The sequence below is a fragment of the Leopardus geoffroyi genome, chromosome C1 (genome assembly GCF_018350155.1).
Source record: "Leopardus geoffroyi isolate Oge1 chromosome C1, O.geoffroyi_Oge1_pat1.0, whole genome shotgun sequence".
Taxonomy (NCBI): Eukaryota; Metazoa; Chordata; class Mammalia; order Carnivora; family Felidae; genus Leopardus; species Leopardus geoffroyi.
The window spans coordinates 187,024,313-187,040,754 of NC_059328.1; the positions used below are offsets into that span (position 1 = coordinate 187,024,313).

Genomic DNA, 16,442 nt, shown 5'->3' on the forward strand with positions numbered 1-16,442 from the left:
CCTGTGGATGGGGAGGAAGTAAGGAGAGTATAGAGGAGCTGGGTGGTTGTGGCACCTCACACCTCCACTTTAGGACACAGAGTAGACTTATCCATATGATTTCCTATGAGGACACTTCTGAGTCAAATAAGAAAAAAGTTGGAAAAGTGCAATCTCTCAGAAAGCCCACTTGTAGCTCTCTTTGAGAAGAAGGAAATCTGTCCAGAATATATTCCCGGGGCTGAGACAGTGTGCAGAGTAGGTTTAAGTTTAGATGGTTGCTTATGGTCTTCACACTACAGCCCTCCAACTTACAAGAAAGCAAGAAGAGGGGTGGGTTGTGCATGGAGTGAGCTTCGAAGCCAGGATTGGTGGGAAGCAGAATAAGAGAGGCTGGGCCACACAGGTGCCCTAGACTTAAAAGGCCACAAAGCAAGGGAGTCTCCACCCCCTGCCCTGCTCTCTGGGGCTCTGAGCTGCCTGCTCTTGCACAGAGAGGGATTTCTGTTGCTTAGTGCTATATTTTCATTTCTCTGGCGCCAAAGAACATCTGCATCTAGAGTTATAAGGTGAAACTTATTTACAGGTGAAATGTCTTGCCCACCGAAATCAGATGACTTGGTTTTCTTTGTGAATGGGAGGAAGGTAAGTGTTGGGTGATACTACTGTGGCTTGCAGAGACTACTAGCTTGAGGGGAATTCTTGTCCAGTCAGGGACAAGAAGCCAGGGGTGAAGAACCCATACTAATTTGGCCTCTTCCCCACTCAGCCAAGACTCGGCTTCTGAGAATATGGGGAGGTGGTAAAGCGTTAGGGTTAATCACATATGCCTTGGCATCAAGCAGTCTTGTTCCAATCCAGCTCTTGCATTTGCTGTATGTCTTTATGCAAGTTACTCCACCTCCCTGAGCCTCAGACTACCTAGCTCTAGAATCTACTTCCTAAAAAGATTAAAAGAGAAATGCTCCTTTTATTGACTAGGAACCCCCTTTTCCCTTATACAGCACTTAGCACTGGGCCTGATATACTGGAAGCACTGTATCTAGTAACATATCTTGATCCTCAAACTCAGGATGACCAGATATAGAACTTCCTTTGTTTTTATCAACTTAATTTTTCTGTTGAGACTCCATTAATCAGAATTAGTTGAAATGTAATTGCAGTCAATTTTCAATCCATCCCCTCTTTCCCAGGTTGTAACTAAGTTCTAGGGGGAACATATGTGACAAGAAGAGGGGCTCTTCCAGTGTCACTTTCTCCTAGAATCCCCTCTTTGGTTCTCACCACTAGTCCACACAGGCCACTGGCTGACCCTCAGTGCCCTCTGCCAGGCCCACTCTGCTCATGAGCCTCAGTCTCTCCCTCAAAGGAACCAGTATGTAGTTCCCAAGGCATATGGCTTCTTTGGCATCTTTCCACCTCCTGTAAGGCCCCTTGGCTACCCGATCCCACAAACCTAACTGGGATTTTTCCGTGTCCACCCTCCCACCCCAAGAAAGGAAATAGAACAGAGAGCATCTAAGTTCTCATCATGTCCCTTGTAACTCTGTCTCCTGTCTCCAGTCTCCACAGCCAGCAGCCACCATACATTCTTCCAAACCTGCTTTCCAGAGCTGAGTCCTAACTCATTTGTTCCACTGGCCTAGACTTTGGAGGCTTCTTCCTCTATTTTCTGTTCCAAGCCCCTTCTGAGTCACGAGCCCAGAGTTATTCTTTGGGATCTACAGAAATTCATATGTTTCTTCTGGGGAGAAAGGAAGAACCTAATATGAATAGCTCACTGTTTCTTCCTTTCCTCTGGTGCAACAGAATGGCTAAGGTGTTTGCAGGAAACTCAAAGGTAAAGTCAAAGGAAATATTACAAAATGAGCAAATGGGAAAGAAGCGCCAGAGATGATCCCTCCAGGCTTCTGAGTGATAATCCCCCACTTGTCAAGGAAAGGGAGGGAGGAATTCTAGTGTTCCACCAGAGGCACCCTGGGTCCTGAGCTTGGACAACAAGTCTCACCATCAGCCTCTCTGCCTGAAGGGACTAGCACACTCAGAGATCCCTTGAGGATGACAGCAACTCTCCCCACCTCCCCTTTCTGCTACCAACTCTTGAGATCCCTCATGTTATCAAATGTAGTCCCTGCTGGAGGTGTTTCAGAGGTGCCAGATGAGAAACCCTTCCTATCCAGACTTCTTCCTTCTAGGACCCTTCATTGTAAACACACACACACACACACACACACACACACCATCCAAGTCTCTCCCCAATTTAAAATATTCCAAGAGTAAAAAAGACTGAGTTGGAAATTCCACAAAAACAAATGGTGGAGCAAAACATGAAGAATACAGCTCCCAGGGGTGGCTTACCCAGGGGTGGCTCCCCACTCTAATCACATATAAAAACATTGTTGTGCCACTTTCTTGGTGAGTCTCCAGCTCTGTAATGTATGTGAAATTCGTTTGCCTTTACAACAACAAAAAAAAAAACAAAAACAAAAACAAAAGGCAATGAAAGTATTATGCCCTGGTCCCTAAATCATTAGCAGGCCATTGCGGACATTCCACTGGGTCACCAATTTGATCCCCATAATAATCTCTTTTCTGTTTCCAATGCAGGTGATAGAGAGGAATGCAGACCCAGAAGTCACTCTGCTGAACTTTCTACGAAAGAACTGGACCCTTTTGATCAAAGTCTGGGCAGTGTCTATGTTTGCCTTAAAACTCTAGGCCTGCTGTGATTATGAAAACTAATCTACCCTCTCCATCCCCAGTCAGCCCCAGTGGCCCTTCTCTCTTTGCTTTTGGCAATGGTTTTAAGGATATTAAGTTAATTGGGCTATTTGGAGAGGATGAAGTTTCCCCAGAGCTTCTTATATCTCGATTTAATAGCAATGAAATGGAAGCTAAGCTCTTTACTTCAGCACTAATTATTCCTTTAAGGGCTTTCCAAATTCCCAGGAGGGTGGTTATATAATAGAGGTTTGTGTTGCATGTACCATGCCCTGGAGGGAAACCACATTCTCCAGATTCAGGAAGAGCATGTGTCATAGGAAAGGATTGCCTTTCCCTATATCCATTTTCTTATGGCAGATGTTCCCTACCATTTTATATTCTGAAATTTAGATCTTCATAATGACAACCATTTTCATTGGTAGGTCTAATATATCTCTCAGAGAAACCAAAAAGTAAATAAAGAAATGGAAGAAATTATAAATTGGTGGAGCCAACCCATGGACAAGTTTTGTTTAAAAGCCCACATGGTTTTTAATTAGTTGTCGATGTTTGAAAATGAGGAAATCTCATATTTTAGAAAATCAACATTTCTCAGTTTCTCATGAAAAATGAGCAAATAGTCATTCATGTGTGGGTAGCAGTCTAGCCAACTGGAGTAGGGACTGTCTAGAAAGGGGCACAAGCTCTCCAGTTACACTCCAGCTTATTCCACTCATTGACATGTCCTCTCTGATAATCATCTGAGGTTATGACTTAATTTAGGTGAACAAGCCCTATGGCTTAAAAAAAAAAAAAAGTCAGTGATTCTGAAATCTTTGTAGCCAGTCTAGTGAATTATATCCAGTCTCATAAACTGGGTGGAAATGGACCACAATTAGGGAGAAGGATGACTAAATAGAGAGGCACAGAGACTGAGCCTGGATTTGAGCTTGGACTCAGAACAAGGGAGAGCAGAGGGACACTCCAGGTGGGATCTGAAGGTAAGGATGGGAGTTTTCTTCAAAGGCTCACTCATTTGTTTTCAAATGCAATACAAATGGACAAAACTAGCAATTCGCTGAACTGCTAAAAATAAGATCTTCTCTTCCAGTTACATGATTGGAACCCAGAATACCTATAATGAAATAGGACTTTTCAAAGGAATTTTACAGCCATCATCCTACAAGATGTATATAATAAGCCTATGAATATAAAGTAACTATTACTTTTCCCTCTTTGCAAGTGAGAAAATGGGCAGGGAAAGGTTAATATGTTCAGTATCACACAGCTAATAAGATCTAGAGTGGCCTGAGAGCTGGAGGCAGGCGAATGACTTCTCAGACCTGTCCTTCACCCCCCAAAGACCTTCCTCACTAGCAATACCTGAGGGAGGCAGCTATAATGGGGGTAACATATCCATGTGGCATCTTTTCCTTGACCACCCCCTTCTAGTACGCCTCACAGGAACCAAGTATGCCTGTGGAAGAGGAGGCTGCGGTGCCTGTACTGTGATGGTGTCCAAGCATGACCCAGTGTCTGCGAAGATAAGGTATCCTACCCAGAATCTCAGAGGCCAGAAGTGGCCTTTGTTTCTTTGCCAGGCTTTATTTTCATCCCAGAGCAGAAGATCCCTAAGATCTCGTGATTCTAACCCTTTCTAGATCTTCAACCCCTCTGAAAATCTGATAAAAGCTCTGAGCCCCCTACTCAGAAGGTACATAAACTGATTAAATTTTGCACACACTTTCAGGAAGATTACAGACATCCTAAGGCCCATCTATGCATCCCAGGTTAAGAAACCCCAATTTAGGCAAATCATTCATTTTACAGATGAAGAAACTGAAGCTTAAAGAGATGAAGTGACTTGTTCAAAGTCATACAAGGTTGTAGATCAAGGACTTGATCTACAGAACCCACATTTTCTGGCTCTGAAGATAATGCCTCTTCTGCTGGGCTGGACCAACCCTGCAGAGCACAGACCTGGCTCATGGTTGCATGCTTTAATTAAGAGCTGGATTCCAGGATTTGGGCTGCTCCCAGATCCACTAGCCCCAAAAAATCAAGAAATGGTCTCAGAACACACTCCATTCCACTGTTGAATGACCTTATCCAAAAAGTTTTAAATTAACAAACAAAAGAAAAAAAAATCTCAAATGTAGACATAGAAGACATAAGTATGCCTTTAATTTGTTATGGGGTCAATAGCCTAATGAATACTAGTTGAGGTCCAATTATACTCCTGGTAACTTGAATCCTCTCCCATTGTGTCCAGGGCCAAGTAAGTCTGTTCTGGACTTAGAAAGTTTTTCTGAGGGGCACCTGGGTGGCTTAGTCAGTTGAGTGTCTGACTCTTGATTTTGGCTCAGGTTATGATTTCATGGTTATGGGATCGAACCCCAAGTCAGGCTCCTAGATGAGCATGGAACCTGTTTGGGATTCTCTCTCCCTCTTTCTCTCTCTACTTTTCTCTCTCTCTCTCTCTCTCTATCCTTCCCTCTCTCCCTCTCTCTCTTTCAAAATAAATGTTAAAAAGTTTTTTTTAAGTTTTTCTGAAGTTCAGAATGCCCAAGTTCCCTCTAAGAATCCCCAATTCTTACAGATAGTACAGGCTCAGCAGAGAGTATTCTAAACTCATCCTCCCTGTCTCCCCTTCAGTTCCCCATCCCTGAGGCTGAATGATAGGCTTGGTTTTTTGTTTTGTTTTCTTTTGGTTTTTTTGATGTCCTTCTTGCTTCCCAAAAGGGAAGAACTGTGTTATACTCCTTGATTTTCCTTTTATTCCTCATATGAAGACACTTCTCCATTACTGCATGTCTGGTGCCCATCTGCTCTCTGTATGGGGCTGCTGTCACCACTGTAGAAGGTATTGGAAGTATCAACACCAGGCTTCACCCTGTGCAGGTAAGAGCACGTTGTAATTTTCTCATTCTTAACTTTTTCTTTTTAACCAACACGGTGTTGACTGTGCTGCCTGGAGCTTCTAGGTTGTGATCAGGTAAGTAGAAGCTTTGGATGCATATTGATCAAGATAATAACATCTAAGTGATTTAAAGAAAGCTGTAAATCCATCCACATTTTATTAGATGATCATCTTTTTTCTTACTTTTTCCACTTGAATGATAAGCAGGATTATCAAAACATTGATTAATAACTATGTAACTATAGGCTAGAATAAATATTGTACAAAAGATATTATTCATAGGCCAAAATGTCAGAGGCAAACAAGATAAAACTCAGGATTATTCCCTGTGGCATAGGAGGTCTTAGGAGTAAAATTAGAACCAAGGCTGACTATACCAGACCACAAACACAATCATTTTTTTAAGTTTGTTTATTTATTTTGAGAGAGAGTAAGAGCACATAGGGGAGGGGCAGAAAGAGAGGGAGAGAGAGAATCCCAAGCAGACTTGTGTCCCAATCCTGACAGGGGCTTGATCCAAATGAACCATGAGATCATGACCTGAGCTGAAATCAAGAGTTGAACACTTAACCAACTGAGACACCCAGGTGCCCCTTTCCAAGTTTTACTTGAAGCTGGGACACAGAGGCTGGTTTTAAGAGAACTGTCACATGCATTGGCAGAAAACACACTGACTCCTCTGTCATTATCACAAAGAATGGAGACAAAGAATTGGACAATCATAGGTCCAGATCCACCAATACTACAAGTCCTTCCAGGCAGGAGAAGCCCAGAGGGTCTCTGGGTTTCAAAACATGAGAATCAATTCCAGGAAAGGTCAACAAAAGCAAAGGACCCAACAGGATTTACTAGACTATCTAGGGAGATCAGAGAGGATTACACTCTGAAATCTAGAGCAGGGCTTCCCAAATTTTAATGTGTAAAGAATCATCTGGGAACTTGTTAAAAATACAGATTCTGAGTCAGGAAGTTTGGAGCAGAGGCCTGAGGTTTTGCACTTCCTTCAAGCTCCCAGGTGGAACAAACACCACTGGTCCATAGGCTACACTTTAAATAGCAAGCATCTAGGACACAGACCAAAACCTTGGATCTTTGAAAGTAGAACTCCTTTTGAGCCAACACAAAAGAATTTAAAGAAGTAAAGTGAGGTCAACAGTAAATAGTCTCCAAATTAATCAAAAAGAGGCAGCTCCACGGTCAGAATTAAGCTGGGCAAAACGTAGAGGTGTTCAAGAAAATTGTTTTTGAAACTTAAACATACTTTCCTTGTAATTACTGATTTCTGGAGAATTCTCACTCTAAGAATAGAAGCTGCACACTGCTAATTCCCAGTTAGAAGTATCTGAGCATCTGAGCTTGAGAGATGATTGTGACGATAGCATATGGCTTCCGAGTCACTTCCACCAGAGCAGCATAGGAAAGGGGACGCTGGCCATCTCTGGGCAAGAGGAGGAGTGCATTGCTTAGGGACTGGGTTTGACCATGATAAGAGAGGTACCAGGTGTGGACCTCGGTGAGAGGTGCTGACAGCAGAAACCTGTGACCATGCATGTGTCCTTCTAGGAAAGGATCGCCAGGAGCCACGGCACCCAGTGCGGATTCTGCACCCCTGGGATGGTGATGTCCATGTACACACTGCTTAGGAACCACCTACAGCCTTCAGAAGAGCAGCTCATGGAAGCCCTGGGGGGTAGGTCTGACATGGAAAAAACCCACCACCTGCCTGAGGCCAGGTGGGAAACATGCCCCAGGCTCTTCCAGCCCTCTCACAAGTCATCCCAGCCCTGCTCAGGGAACCCCCTGGTTGTTTCTAAAGTAGCTACAACTCACCCAGGAGCAGGGAAGAATGGCAGAGCACTTGTTGGAGAAGCCTGCATGGAACACACTGTGTGTGGACCACACACCCGTATTGACACCTCAGTTCTCTATCCAGTGACTTATTTGTCTGCCTTCATTAGGGCTGTCAAAAGAAAGTACCACCAACTAGGTGCATTAAAACAACAGGAATTTATTCTTTCAAAGTTCTAGAGGCTACAAGTCTGAAAACAAGGTGTCAGCAGGATTGTGTTCCCTCTGAAAGCTCTAGGGGAAGGTTCTTCCTTGCCTCTTCTTTGCTTCTGGTGTTTGACAGCCATCCTGGTATTCCTTGACTTACAGATGCATCACAGTCTAGTCCCTGCCTCTGTCTTCTCATTGCCTTCTCCCCTGTGTGCCTGTGTCCAAATTTTCTTTTATAATGACCCTGTCACTAGATTAGGACCCATCCTTTTATATATATATATATATATATATATATATATATATATATATATATATATATATGAAATTTATTTTCAAATTGGTTTCCATACAACACCCAGTGCTTATCCCAACAGGTGCCCTCCTCAATGCCCATCACCCACTTTCCCCTCCCTCCCACCCCCCATCAACCCTCATTTTATTCTCAGTTTTTAAGAGTCTCATGGTTTGCCTCCTTCCCTGTCTGTAATTTTTTCCCTCTCCCCCTCCCCCATGGTCTTCTGTTAAGTTTCTCAGGATCCACTAAGAGTGAAAACATATGGTATCTGTCTTTCTCTGTATGACTTATTTCACTTAGCATAACACTCTCCAGTTCCATCCATGTTGCTACAAATGGCCAGATTTCATTCTTTCTCATTGCCAAGCAGTATTCCATTGTATATATAAACCACAATTTCTTTATCCATTCGTCAGTTGATGGACATTTAGGCTCTTTCCATAAATTGGCTCTATGCATCAGCACTCCTGTATCACTTGGGTAAATTCCTAGCAGTGCTATTGCTAAGTCATAGGGTAGATCTATTTTAAATTTTTTGAGGAACCTCCACACTGTTTCCCAGAGCAGCTGCACCAGTTTGCATTCCCACCAACAGTGCAAGAGGGTTCCCATTTCTCCACATCCTTTCCAGCATCTATAGTCTCCTGATTTGTTCATTTTAGCCACTCTGACTGGCATGAGGTGGTATCTGAGTGTGGTTTTGATTTGTATTTCCCTGATGAGGAGTGACATTGAACATCTTTTCATGTGCCTGTTGGCCATCTGGATGTCTTCTTTAGAGAAGTGTCTATTCATGTTTTCTGCCCAATTCTTCACTGGATTATTTGTTTTTTGGGTGTGGAGTTTGGTGAGTTCTTTATAGATTTTGGATACTAGCCCTTTGTCTGATATGTCATTTGCAAATATGTTTTCCCATTCCATTGGTTGCCTTTTAGTTTTGTTGATTGTTTCCTTTGCAATGCAGAAGTTTTTTATCTTGATGCAGTCCCAATAGTTCATTTTTGCTTTTAAATCCCTTGCCTTTGGAGATGTGTCAAGTAAGAAATTTCTGCAGCTGAGGTCAGAGAGGTTTTTTCAAGCTTTCTCCTCTAGGGTTTTGATGTTTTCCTGTCTCACATTCAGATCCTTCATCCATTTTGAGTTTATTTTTGTGAATGGTGCAAGAAAGTGGTCTAGTTTCATTCTTCTGCATGTTGCTGTCTAGTTCTCCCAGCCCTATTTGTTGAAGAGACTGTCTTTTTTCCATTGAATATTCTTCCCTGCTTTGTCAAAGATTAGTTAGCCATACTTTTGTGGATCCAATTCTAGAGTCTCTGTTCCATTCCATTGGTCTATGTGTCTGTTTTTGTGCCAATACCATGCTGTCTTGATGATTACAGCTTTGTAGTAGAGGCTAAAGTCTGGGATTGTGATGCCTCCCACTTTGGTCTTCTTCAATATTACTTTGGCTATTCAGGGCCTTTTGTGGTTCCATACAAATTTTAGGAGTGCTTGTTCTAGCTTCAAGAAGAATGCTGGTGCAATTTTGATTGGAATTGCATTGAATGTGTAGATTGCTTTAGGTAGTATTGACATTTTAACAATATTTATTCTTCCAATCCATGAGTACAGAATATTTTTCTGTTTCTTTGTATCTTCTTCAATTTCCTTCATAAGCTTTCTATAGTTTTCAGCATACAGGTCTTTTACATCTTTGGTTAGGTTTATTCCTAGGTATTTTATGATTCTTGGTGCAATTGTGAATGGGATCAGTTTCTTTATTTGTCTTTCTGTTGCTTTGTTATTAGTGTATAAGAATGCAACTGATTTCTGTACATTAATTTTGTATCCTGAGACTTTGCTGAATTCATGTATCAGTTCTAGCAGACTTTTGGTGGAGTCTATTGGGTTTTCCATGTGTAATGTAATGTCATCTGCAAAAAGTGAAAGCTTGACTTCATCTTTACCAATTTTGATGGGTTAGAGCGCATCCTAATCCAGTATGACCTCAATTTAACTTGAGTATATCTGCAGAGGTCCTATTTCCAAATAAGGTCACATTCACATGTTCCAGATGTTAGAACCTCAACATATCTTTTTTGGGGGACACATTTCAACCCATAATAGAGCCCTTCACATATTGAAAGGATGCTTTAGAATTTGCAATGCATTTAAGTTACTAAAGAAAAGTACATATTGATCAATAAGCATCATTTTCAGGTGTCAACAATTCCCTAAACAAGTCATCTGTGAAATGTATAGAATCTTAGATTGATACCTGAAGGGGGAGCACAGACATACTCCCTAATCTGCCATTTGCTGGCAGTTGCTTCCTTTACTCTTCCTTTACTCTTTTTGTCCCATTATAGAAAATCATATTGTACATTAGAAATGGCCTATATTTTCTTGTTTTAGGATCCCCTGTATCTTACACAGATACATGTTGAATGAATGAATAAACTAATAGATGGATGCAAGTGAGCTCACCAGACAGACGATCATCTTTAGGGCAGAGAATAAAACTAGAATTGAAGTAGTGGGAAGGTTCATCTTCTAAGAAGAGAAAAAGGTTTGAATAGTCTGGCAGATACTTAAACACTCTAAAAAAAAAAAAAAAAAACCCTAAGTCAGTTTTAACTGTCAAATGAAACCAGTTAAAATAAAACCTACTGATAAGCATGCTTCTTCTCTGACTAGGTAATCTATGCCGCTGTACTGGGTATCGGCCAATTCTCGAAAGTGGAAGGACCTTCTGTGTGGTAAGTAGGTGACATCCTACAGAGCAAGAATGACAGGGAGAGCTGGTCAAGCCTGGGAATACAGGGGTTGCGTTGTTTAGATCATCTAAACAGACTATAAGGGAGACCAAGTGAGTTTGTTCCAACTGACTCACAAGAATTTTAGCTATTTGTTAAGGACAGGGTGAAAGTTATACCACATTTGATGTTCCACAACCCACCACAGAGGGAGGTCAGGTGATCTAACCTGGCATCCAGATATCTTCCACGAATAGTTAAACAAGGCATCAGGCAGGACATGTAGGAGGGCTCCAGCAAACCCAAAGAGACAAGCAAAGGTATGAAATTTGCTTTGGGGAGACAAGGTTAGTTCCAAGAGTCCAGATTGGCTAGAAAAGTGTGAGCAAGTAAAGAAGCCGAATATGTAGAGTAGAATCCAAAATTCACCTCAAGTACAAGAGCACAGGAAATTTCCTTTACAAAAGATACTTCACTGAGTATCAAGATCAAATAAGAAATCATGGGCAAAGAATGTAGCAAAGTCATGGGGGGCACTTAGTTGCTACTGTTATTGAGGATGCTGTTGAGGCAGGATGGAATTGGGCAGTACTGCCCTTATACCCAAGCAAGAGGGATTCCACATTTGGGAGGGCCCCTTGCTGGTCCTCCTCCAGCCATTCTCAGGAAGCAATGGAGCCAAGGTGACTTGTTCAGTTGGACCCTTCACCCTTTTCTAGACCATGCTCCAGATATGGTCTCGACCCCATTCCTCGGCCTGACACCAGTCTCTTCCTGAACCCATCTTCCTAGAGCAGATCATAACAGCCAGCACATACACCCCTAGGTCAAAGGGTAGCCAACAACTGGTTGTTTCTGGAGGGTGTGGACAGAGCTGGGGCATTCAGGCCAGGATGCTCACACAGGTGTTTGAGTCCCCTCAATACAGAAGGGTGGGAAGAGGAGGGCAGTAGGCCAAGGCCAGAGTGTCCATTTATACTCTTGCACTAGATCCACAAATAGTAGGGGTGGGCCTAGAAGTGGACCAGCAGGCTTGTCCCTCTTCCCAGAGCCAGGCAGGTCCCCGGTATGTGCATGTCCCAGACTTTTTTATTTCTTTAATTTAATTTATTTTTTTAATTTACATCCAAGTTAGTAAACATGTCCCAGACTTATAATGCCACATGGGGGAGCCAAAGCTGAAGAGCTGAGAAATAAATGAATGCTTATAAACCCATCAAACTGCTGGTGTAAGTGAAACACTTGTGAAATATGAATAAAGGAAGTTAAAGGAAACTGCTCTCCCTCTGGAGTATGGATGTTATTCACTTTCCCAGGCATAGACTCTGGGGATAAAGGCAAAAATGTAGTTGGACACCCACCCTGTAGCCAACTGGCTACAGGATGTTTAATGGGTAAAACAAACTGGGCCCCAGTGGGAATTCCCAAGACTCCTCTCTATCAGGCCAAGAGAAGACTGACTATTTCTGTTGTCATTGATTCATGGTCCATCGTGGACACTCTCAGAGCTCTAACTAAGAGAGGAAGCTCTGGTCACTGGGCCCAGCTGGTTTTGCTTCTTAGACAGAGTTAGGAAGATGGTGGCAGCCTGAGGCATTTGGGGGAGAGAACTGGGATATCTGGAAGAAAGTATTTTCCTAGATACTGAGGAAAAATTATTTAAGGTAGAAGACACAAGAGGTAAGTTTGGAGGAAATGGGAAATGAAGGAACCAGTAAATGGAAACCTGCTTTAAAGTAAAGTCAGCAATTGTCCATTCATTCCCAGTCAGTCCCATGCAGATCCCAAAGGTATGGAAGACCTAATTCCAAAATAGTTTTTTTTTCATATTTTTTTCTTTTCTTTTTCTTTTGTTTTAAAGGTCCTTATATAAATGATAACACTCAGTATTGTTGAATCATATATATACTAGAGAATGGATAAATCATCATTGCCCTAAAAGGCATCATATCAATTAATTCTACTACTAGGAATTCACCTATAAAAAAAATTCAGAGATGTACACATAGCTGTCCATGTAATGAACAGAAATGTTCATTATGTTATTTACAGTTATACAATGTAGGAAAAAATCTAAGTGTATAACACTTTGCTGTATAATGATACAGCAAAAGATTCACAACATAAATGAATAAATAAACATATAAATGGGGGCACCTGGGTGGCTTAGTCAGTTGAGCATCTGATTCTTGATTTCAGCTCAGGTCATGATCCCAGGGTTGTGGTATCAAGCCCCAAGTTAGGCTCCGCACTGAACATAGCGCCTGCTTAAGATCCTCTCTCTCCCTCCCTCTGCCCCTCCCCCTGCCTCAAATTAAAAAAAAATAAATAAATAAATAAATAATAATAATAATAAAAAGTTTTTCATCTCAAGGCATTTCACTGTCCTAGGAGTCAACTGGCTGTCAAAAGAAAAGAACAGGAAAATGCTGCTTGGATCTGGGAGGAAATGATTCTTCCTCACTCAGCAGGGAAAGTGACGTGAGTCTCTGTTGTGTCCTCTCTGGGAGTATTGCTAAATATTGGCCTAGTGTTACTGTGCTTGTGAGTTTTGATGGTCATTCTCTGCATCACTTTCAAATCTCCAAAGCACATGCACTAATCAATCACTTTTCATTTGGGAACCCAGTAATGAGGTGATTGAAAATCAGGCTCTGATTTTGCCCTTCAGTCTCTGAAAGAATCAAACAATAAAACATAAACCTACTCAGACAAGAGCAAACAGACCTGCCACAACTATGATGAGTCCCATCCTTGGGTGGAAAAGGGTTTTTGTGACTGACCCGACTCAGGCAGAGCTGTCCTCTATCACTGTGTCCCCCTTTGTAGAGAGAGGGCACTGCAACCTCAGCAGGAGAGCCTGTCCAAAGTCACATGGTGAGTTCATGATTAGCACAGCTGGGAAGTCCAGCCTGAAACACTGCAGTCTCTGGCTTTGCTCTCTGAGAGATACTAGTTTTCAGAAGACCCTGCTAAGTTCTTACAGGAATTACTTACAGAATTTAGAATAAGGATAAAATAGAGTCTGCTCCCTGTAGACAAGGAAATATGAGAGAACAGAATTATCCTTAGATGAAACTGAGCCCATCATCCCCCTGCTGTACCTATTTCTATCCTGCACACCTACCTAGTTCCCATTCTTGACCTCCCACTGCCACCTCATTTTGGTCTGAAGAAGGTGTGCAATGGAATACAGGGTTTTTGCCAAAGAAGGCCGGCTGTACCCCCCACAACCACTTCACAGAGGACCAGTGCACCTCAGAGGGGTCAATACATTTTAAAGTCTGATTCTCGATTTTGTGGCCCAGGAAGTTAATCTGGGCAATGATTGGGCTCTGGGGACCACCTGATTTACTTTAACCAAACTCGAAGAACATGATATTTAAACTGGAGTGTGCCCTAATATACATTTACAGAAACGCAATCCTAAAATGGATCTTATGGTCACTGAGCCGCATGTTTTTTCCTTTTGGGAAAACACACACAGAAAGCACATTATAATGAGGTTGCTTGGTGAGCATGGATGCAGAGCAATTGGATAATCTTAAGGGTAATATCACAGAATACCCCTCTCTTCCACCAGGGTGGACCAGCTGGATGGCAGATGTCTGTCCCATGACTCTCCCTTCTCTTAAGTCTATGTTAATATCTTCCATTACTAAGTCCTGGCCTAACACCTGGTTAGAGAAACTTTAATTCCTCAGATCTGATTCATTATGTTTGTTTTACATTTTCATTCTCACACACTATCTTATTTCTAGGTTTTAGAGATGTATCACATTATTGCCCCCTCTTCAGGAATGTTTTCTAGGAATAAGTGTTTCCAAAGCTAAAGCAGATCTCTTCCAGACAACATTAGAGTTTGGGTAACTTTTCACTGTGCTTTAGGTATCCTTATTGGTAAAAATGGAAATGATAGTTTACTTTATTTCTAAAATTGTTGCAAAGACTAAACAAATTATTAAAATACATAAAAGCACTTGGAATGTAACACCCTATAAATATTACCTATTATTATTAAAATTAGTGGGGGCAGTGTTTATGCCTAGGCATGTATGTCTAGAGTCATTTTTATTTAAACTTCAGGACTTCTCAGAACCTTTAGCATTTTGAATCCTGACTTGACAGGTGACAGAACAATGGCTGGGGCACAGTGGAGATGAGGTCCCAAACTTATTAACCTCTGATAGTTTCTTATAGATTGCCTTGGTGTTTCACAGGGTACTCTTCAAACTACTTCAGAGAATACTCTTTGCCTTAGTATCATATCAGTGGTAGAGTATTTCTCTTACAACAAGATTTTATTTAAAACATTTATTTGGTTTGGGGCACCTGGCCGGCTCAGTTGGTATAGCATGCAACTCTTGATCTCAGGGTTGTGAGTTCAGACTCCACATTGAGTGTAGAGATTATTTAAAAATAAAAATCTTTTTTTTAAATGTTTATTTTTGAGAGAGAGAGAGAGACAGAACATGAGCAGGGGAGAGTCAGAGAGAGAGATGGAGACACAGAATCTGAAACAGGCTCCAAGCTCCAAGCTCTCAACAGAGTCCAATGCAGGGCTTGAACCCACAAACCACGAGATCATGACCTGAGCTGAAGTCCGATGCTCAACCAACTGAGCCACCCAGGTGCCCCTAAAAATAAAAATCTTTAAAGAAAAAAAAAACACTTTTATTTGGTTTGAACTATTTCCCATTACTCCTGCATTAGGAGAGTAGGAAAGTTATTACTATGTTCATTTTGCCTAATTATTGTAAAGAATTACAACAGTTTCCAGTTTAGCTGTGCTGACAAGGCCATCTTCTGCCCTTTATACAGATTTGCACAGACTTATTTGTGGAAGAGGAGTTCCAGCCCTTGGACCCTACCCAGGAGCTCATATTTCCCCCAGAACTCTTGGTAAGATGAGTTGAGTGCTTTATGTGTTTGTATAAATGTCACTGGTTATAAGCTCAGTTTTATAAAACCACCCTTTCCTTCCTATGAAGTTGTCAAACTGTGGAAATATTTGATCACATCAAGAAGCCTGTCCTCACCCAGCTCATCAACCCTCCCTAGCTAATGCCCTTGACATGCTCACTGAAGTTCCATCATTATTGTCATCATTGTCATCTGCAATGTCCTTGTTGACTCTTCCAAGCCATCCAGCTTTGCTCAGCTTCTAACTTGGTCTTCCAGCCACTCCAGTACATTGAATCCAAGGAGCACTTCCAGCCCTCCCTATGCCTTACCTTTCCTTCTATAAGCATCTCTCTTTCCTCTCTGGCATCCAGTGGTCCCATTCTATAAAATACTTATTTCTGAAGGGGTTCTGAAAGAGGTGTCCATTCATTCATTCATTCATTCATTCAACAAACTTCAATCATCCAGCAACATGCCAGGTACTGTTCTAGGTACTGAATCGACAGACAGCAAGGAATAAAACTAACACAAAAACCTACCTTCAAGCAGTTGTAATCTGGTAGGAGAGGCAGATAATAAGCAAGATAATAGAAAGAGATACAGTGTGTTAGCCAGTGAGAAGGGTTAAGAAGGAAAAAGATAAAGCAGAAAAGAGGGATTGGATACGGGCCAGAGAAGATTTCTCTGAAAAAGTTTCAAAACTTTGAAAAAAGTTCTAATGGAATTGAGGGAGCAGCCTCAGTGAGATGTGGGGGAAAAGCAGTCTGGGCAGTGCAGACACCAAGTGAAAGGTGCCAAGTTTAGGAGAATGCCTGCTACAGTCAAGGGAGAGAGCAGGGTCCAGCCTGGCTGAAGCACAGTGAATGAGATCAGAAAGGCACTGGGAAGCAGACCATGAGGACTT

General features: G+C 41.9%; 1 protein-coding gene across 1 annotated transcript in view; it reads left to right on the plus strand.

Annotated features, from left to right (window-relative positions):
- Positions 1–380: 380 nt before the first annotated feature.
- Positions 381–16,442, plus strand: part of AOX1 (aldehyde oxidase 1) — an 87,381-nt gene continuing 71,319 nt past the window's right edge. The window contains exons 1-8 of the mRNA XM_045480674.1: positions 381–624; positions 2,587–2,644; positions 4,135–4,231; positions 5,475–5,583; positions 7,166–7,292; positions 10,575–10,636; positions 13,025–13,114; positions 15,455–15,535. Of these exons, the coding sequence (XP_045336630.1) occupies positions 571–624; positions 2,587–2,644; positions 4,135–4,231; positions 5,475–5,583; positions 7,166–7,292; positions 10,575–10,636; positions 13,025–13,114; positions 15,455–15,535 (678 nt within the window). The 5' untranslated portion in view covers positions 381–570. The remainder of the gene's footprint in view (positions 625–2,586; positions 2,645–4,134; positions 4,232–5,474; positions 5,584–7,165; positions 7,293–10,574; positions 10,637–13,024; positions 13,115–15,454; positions 15,536–16,442) is intronic.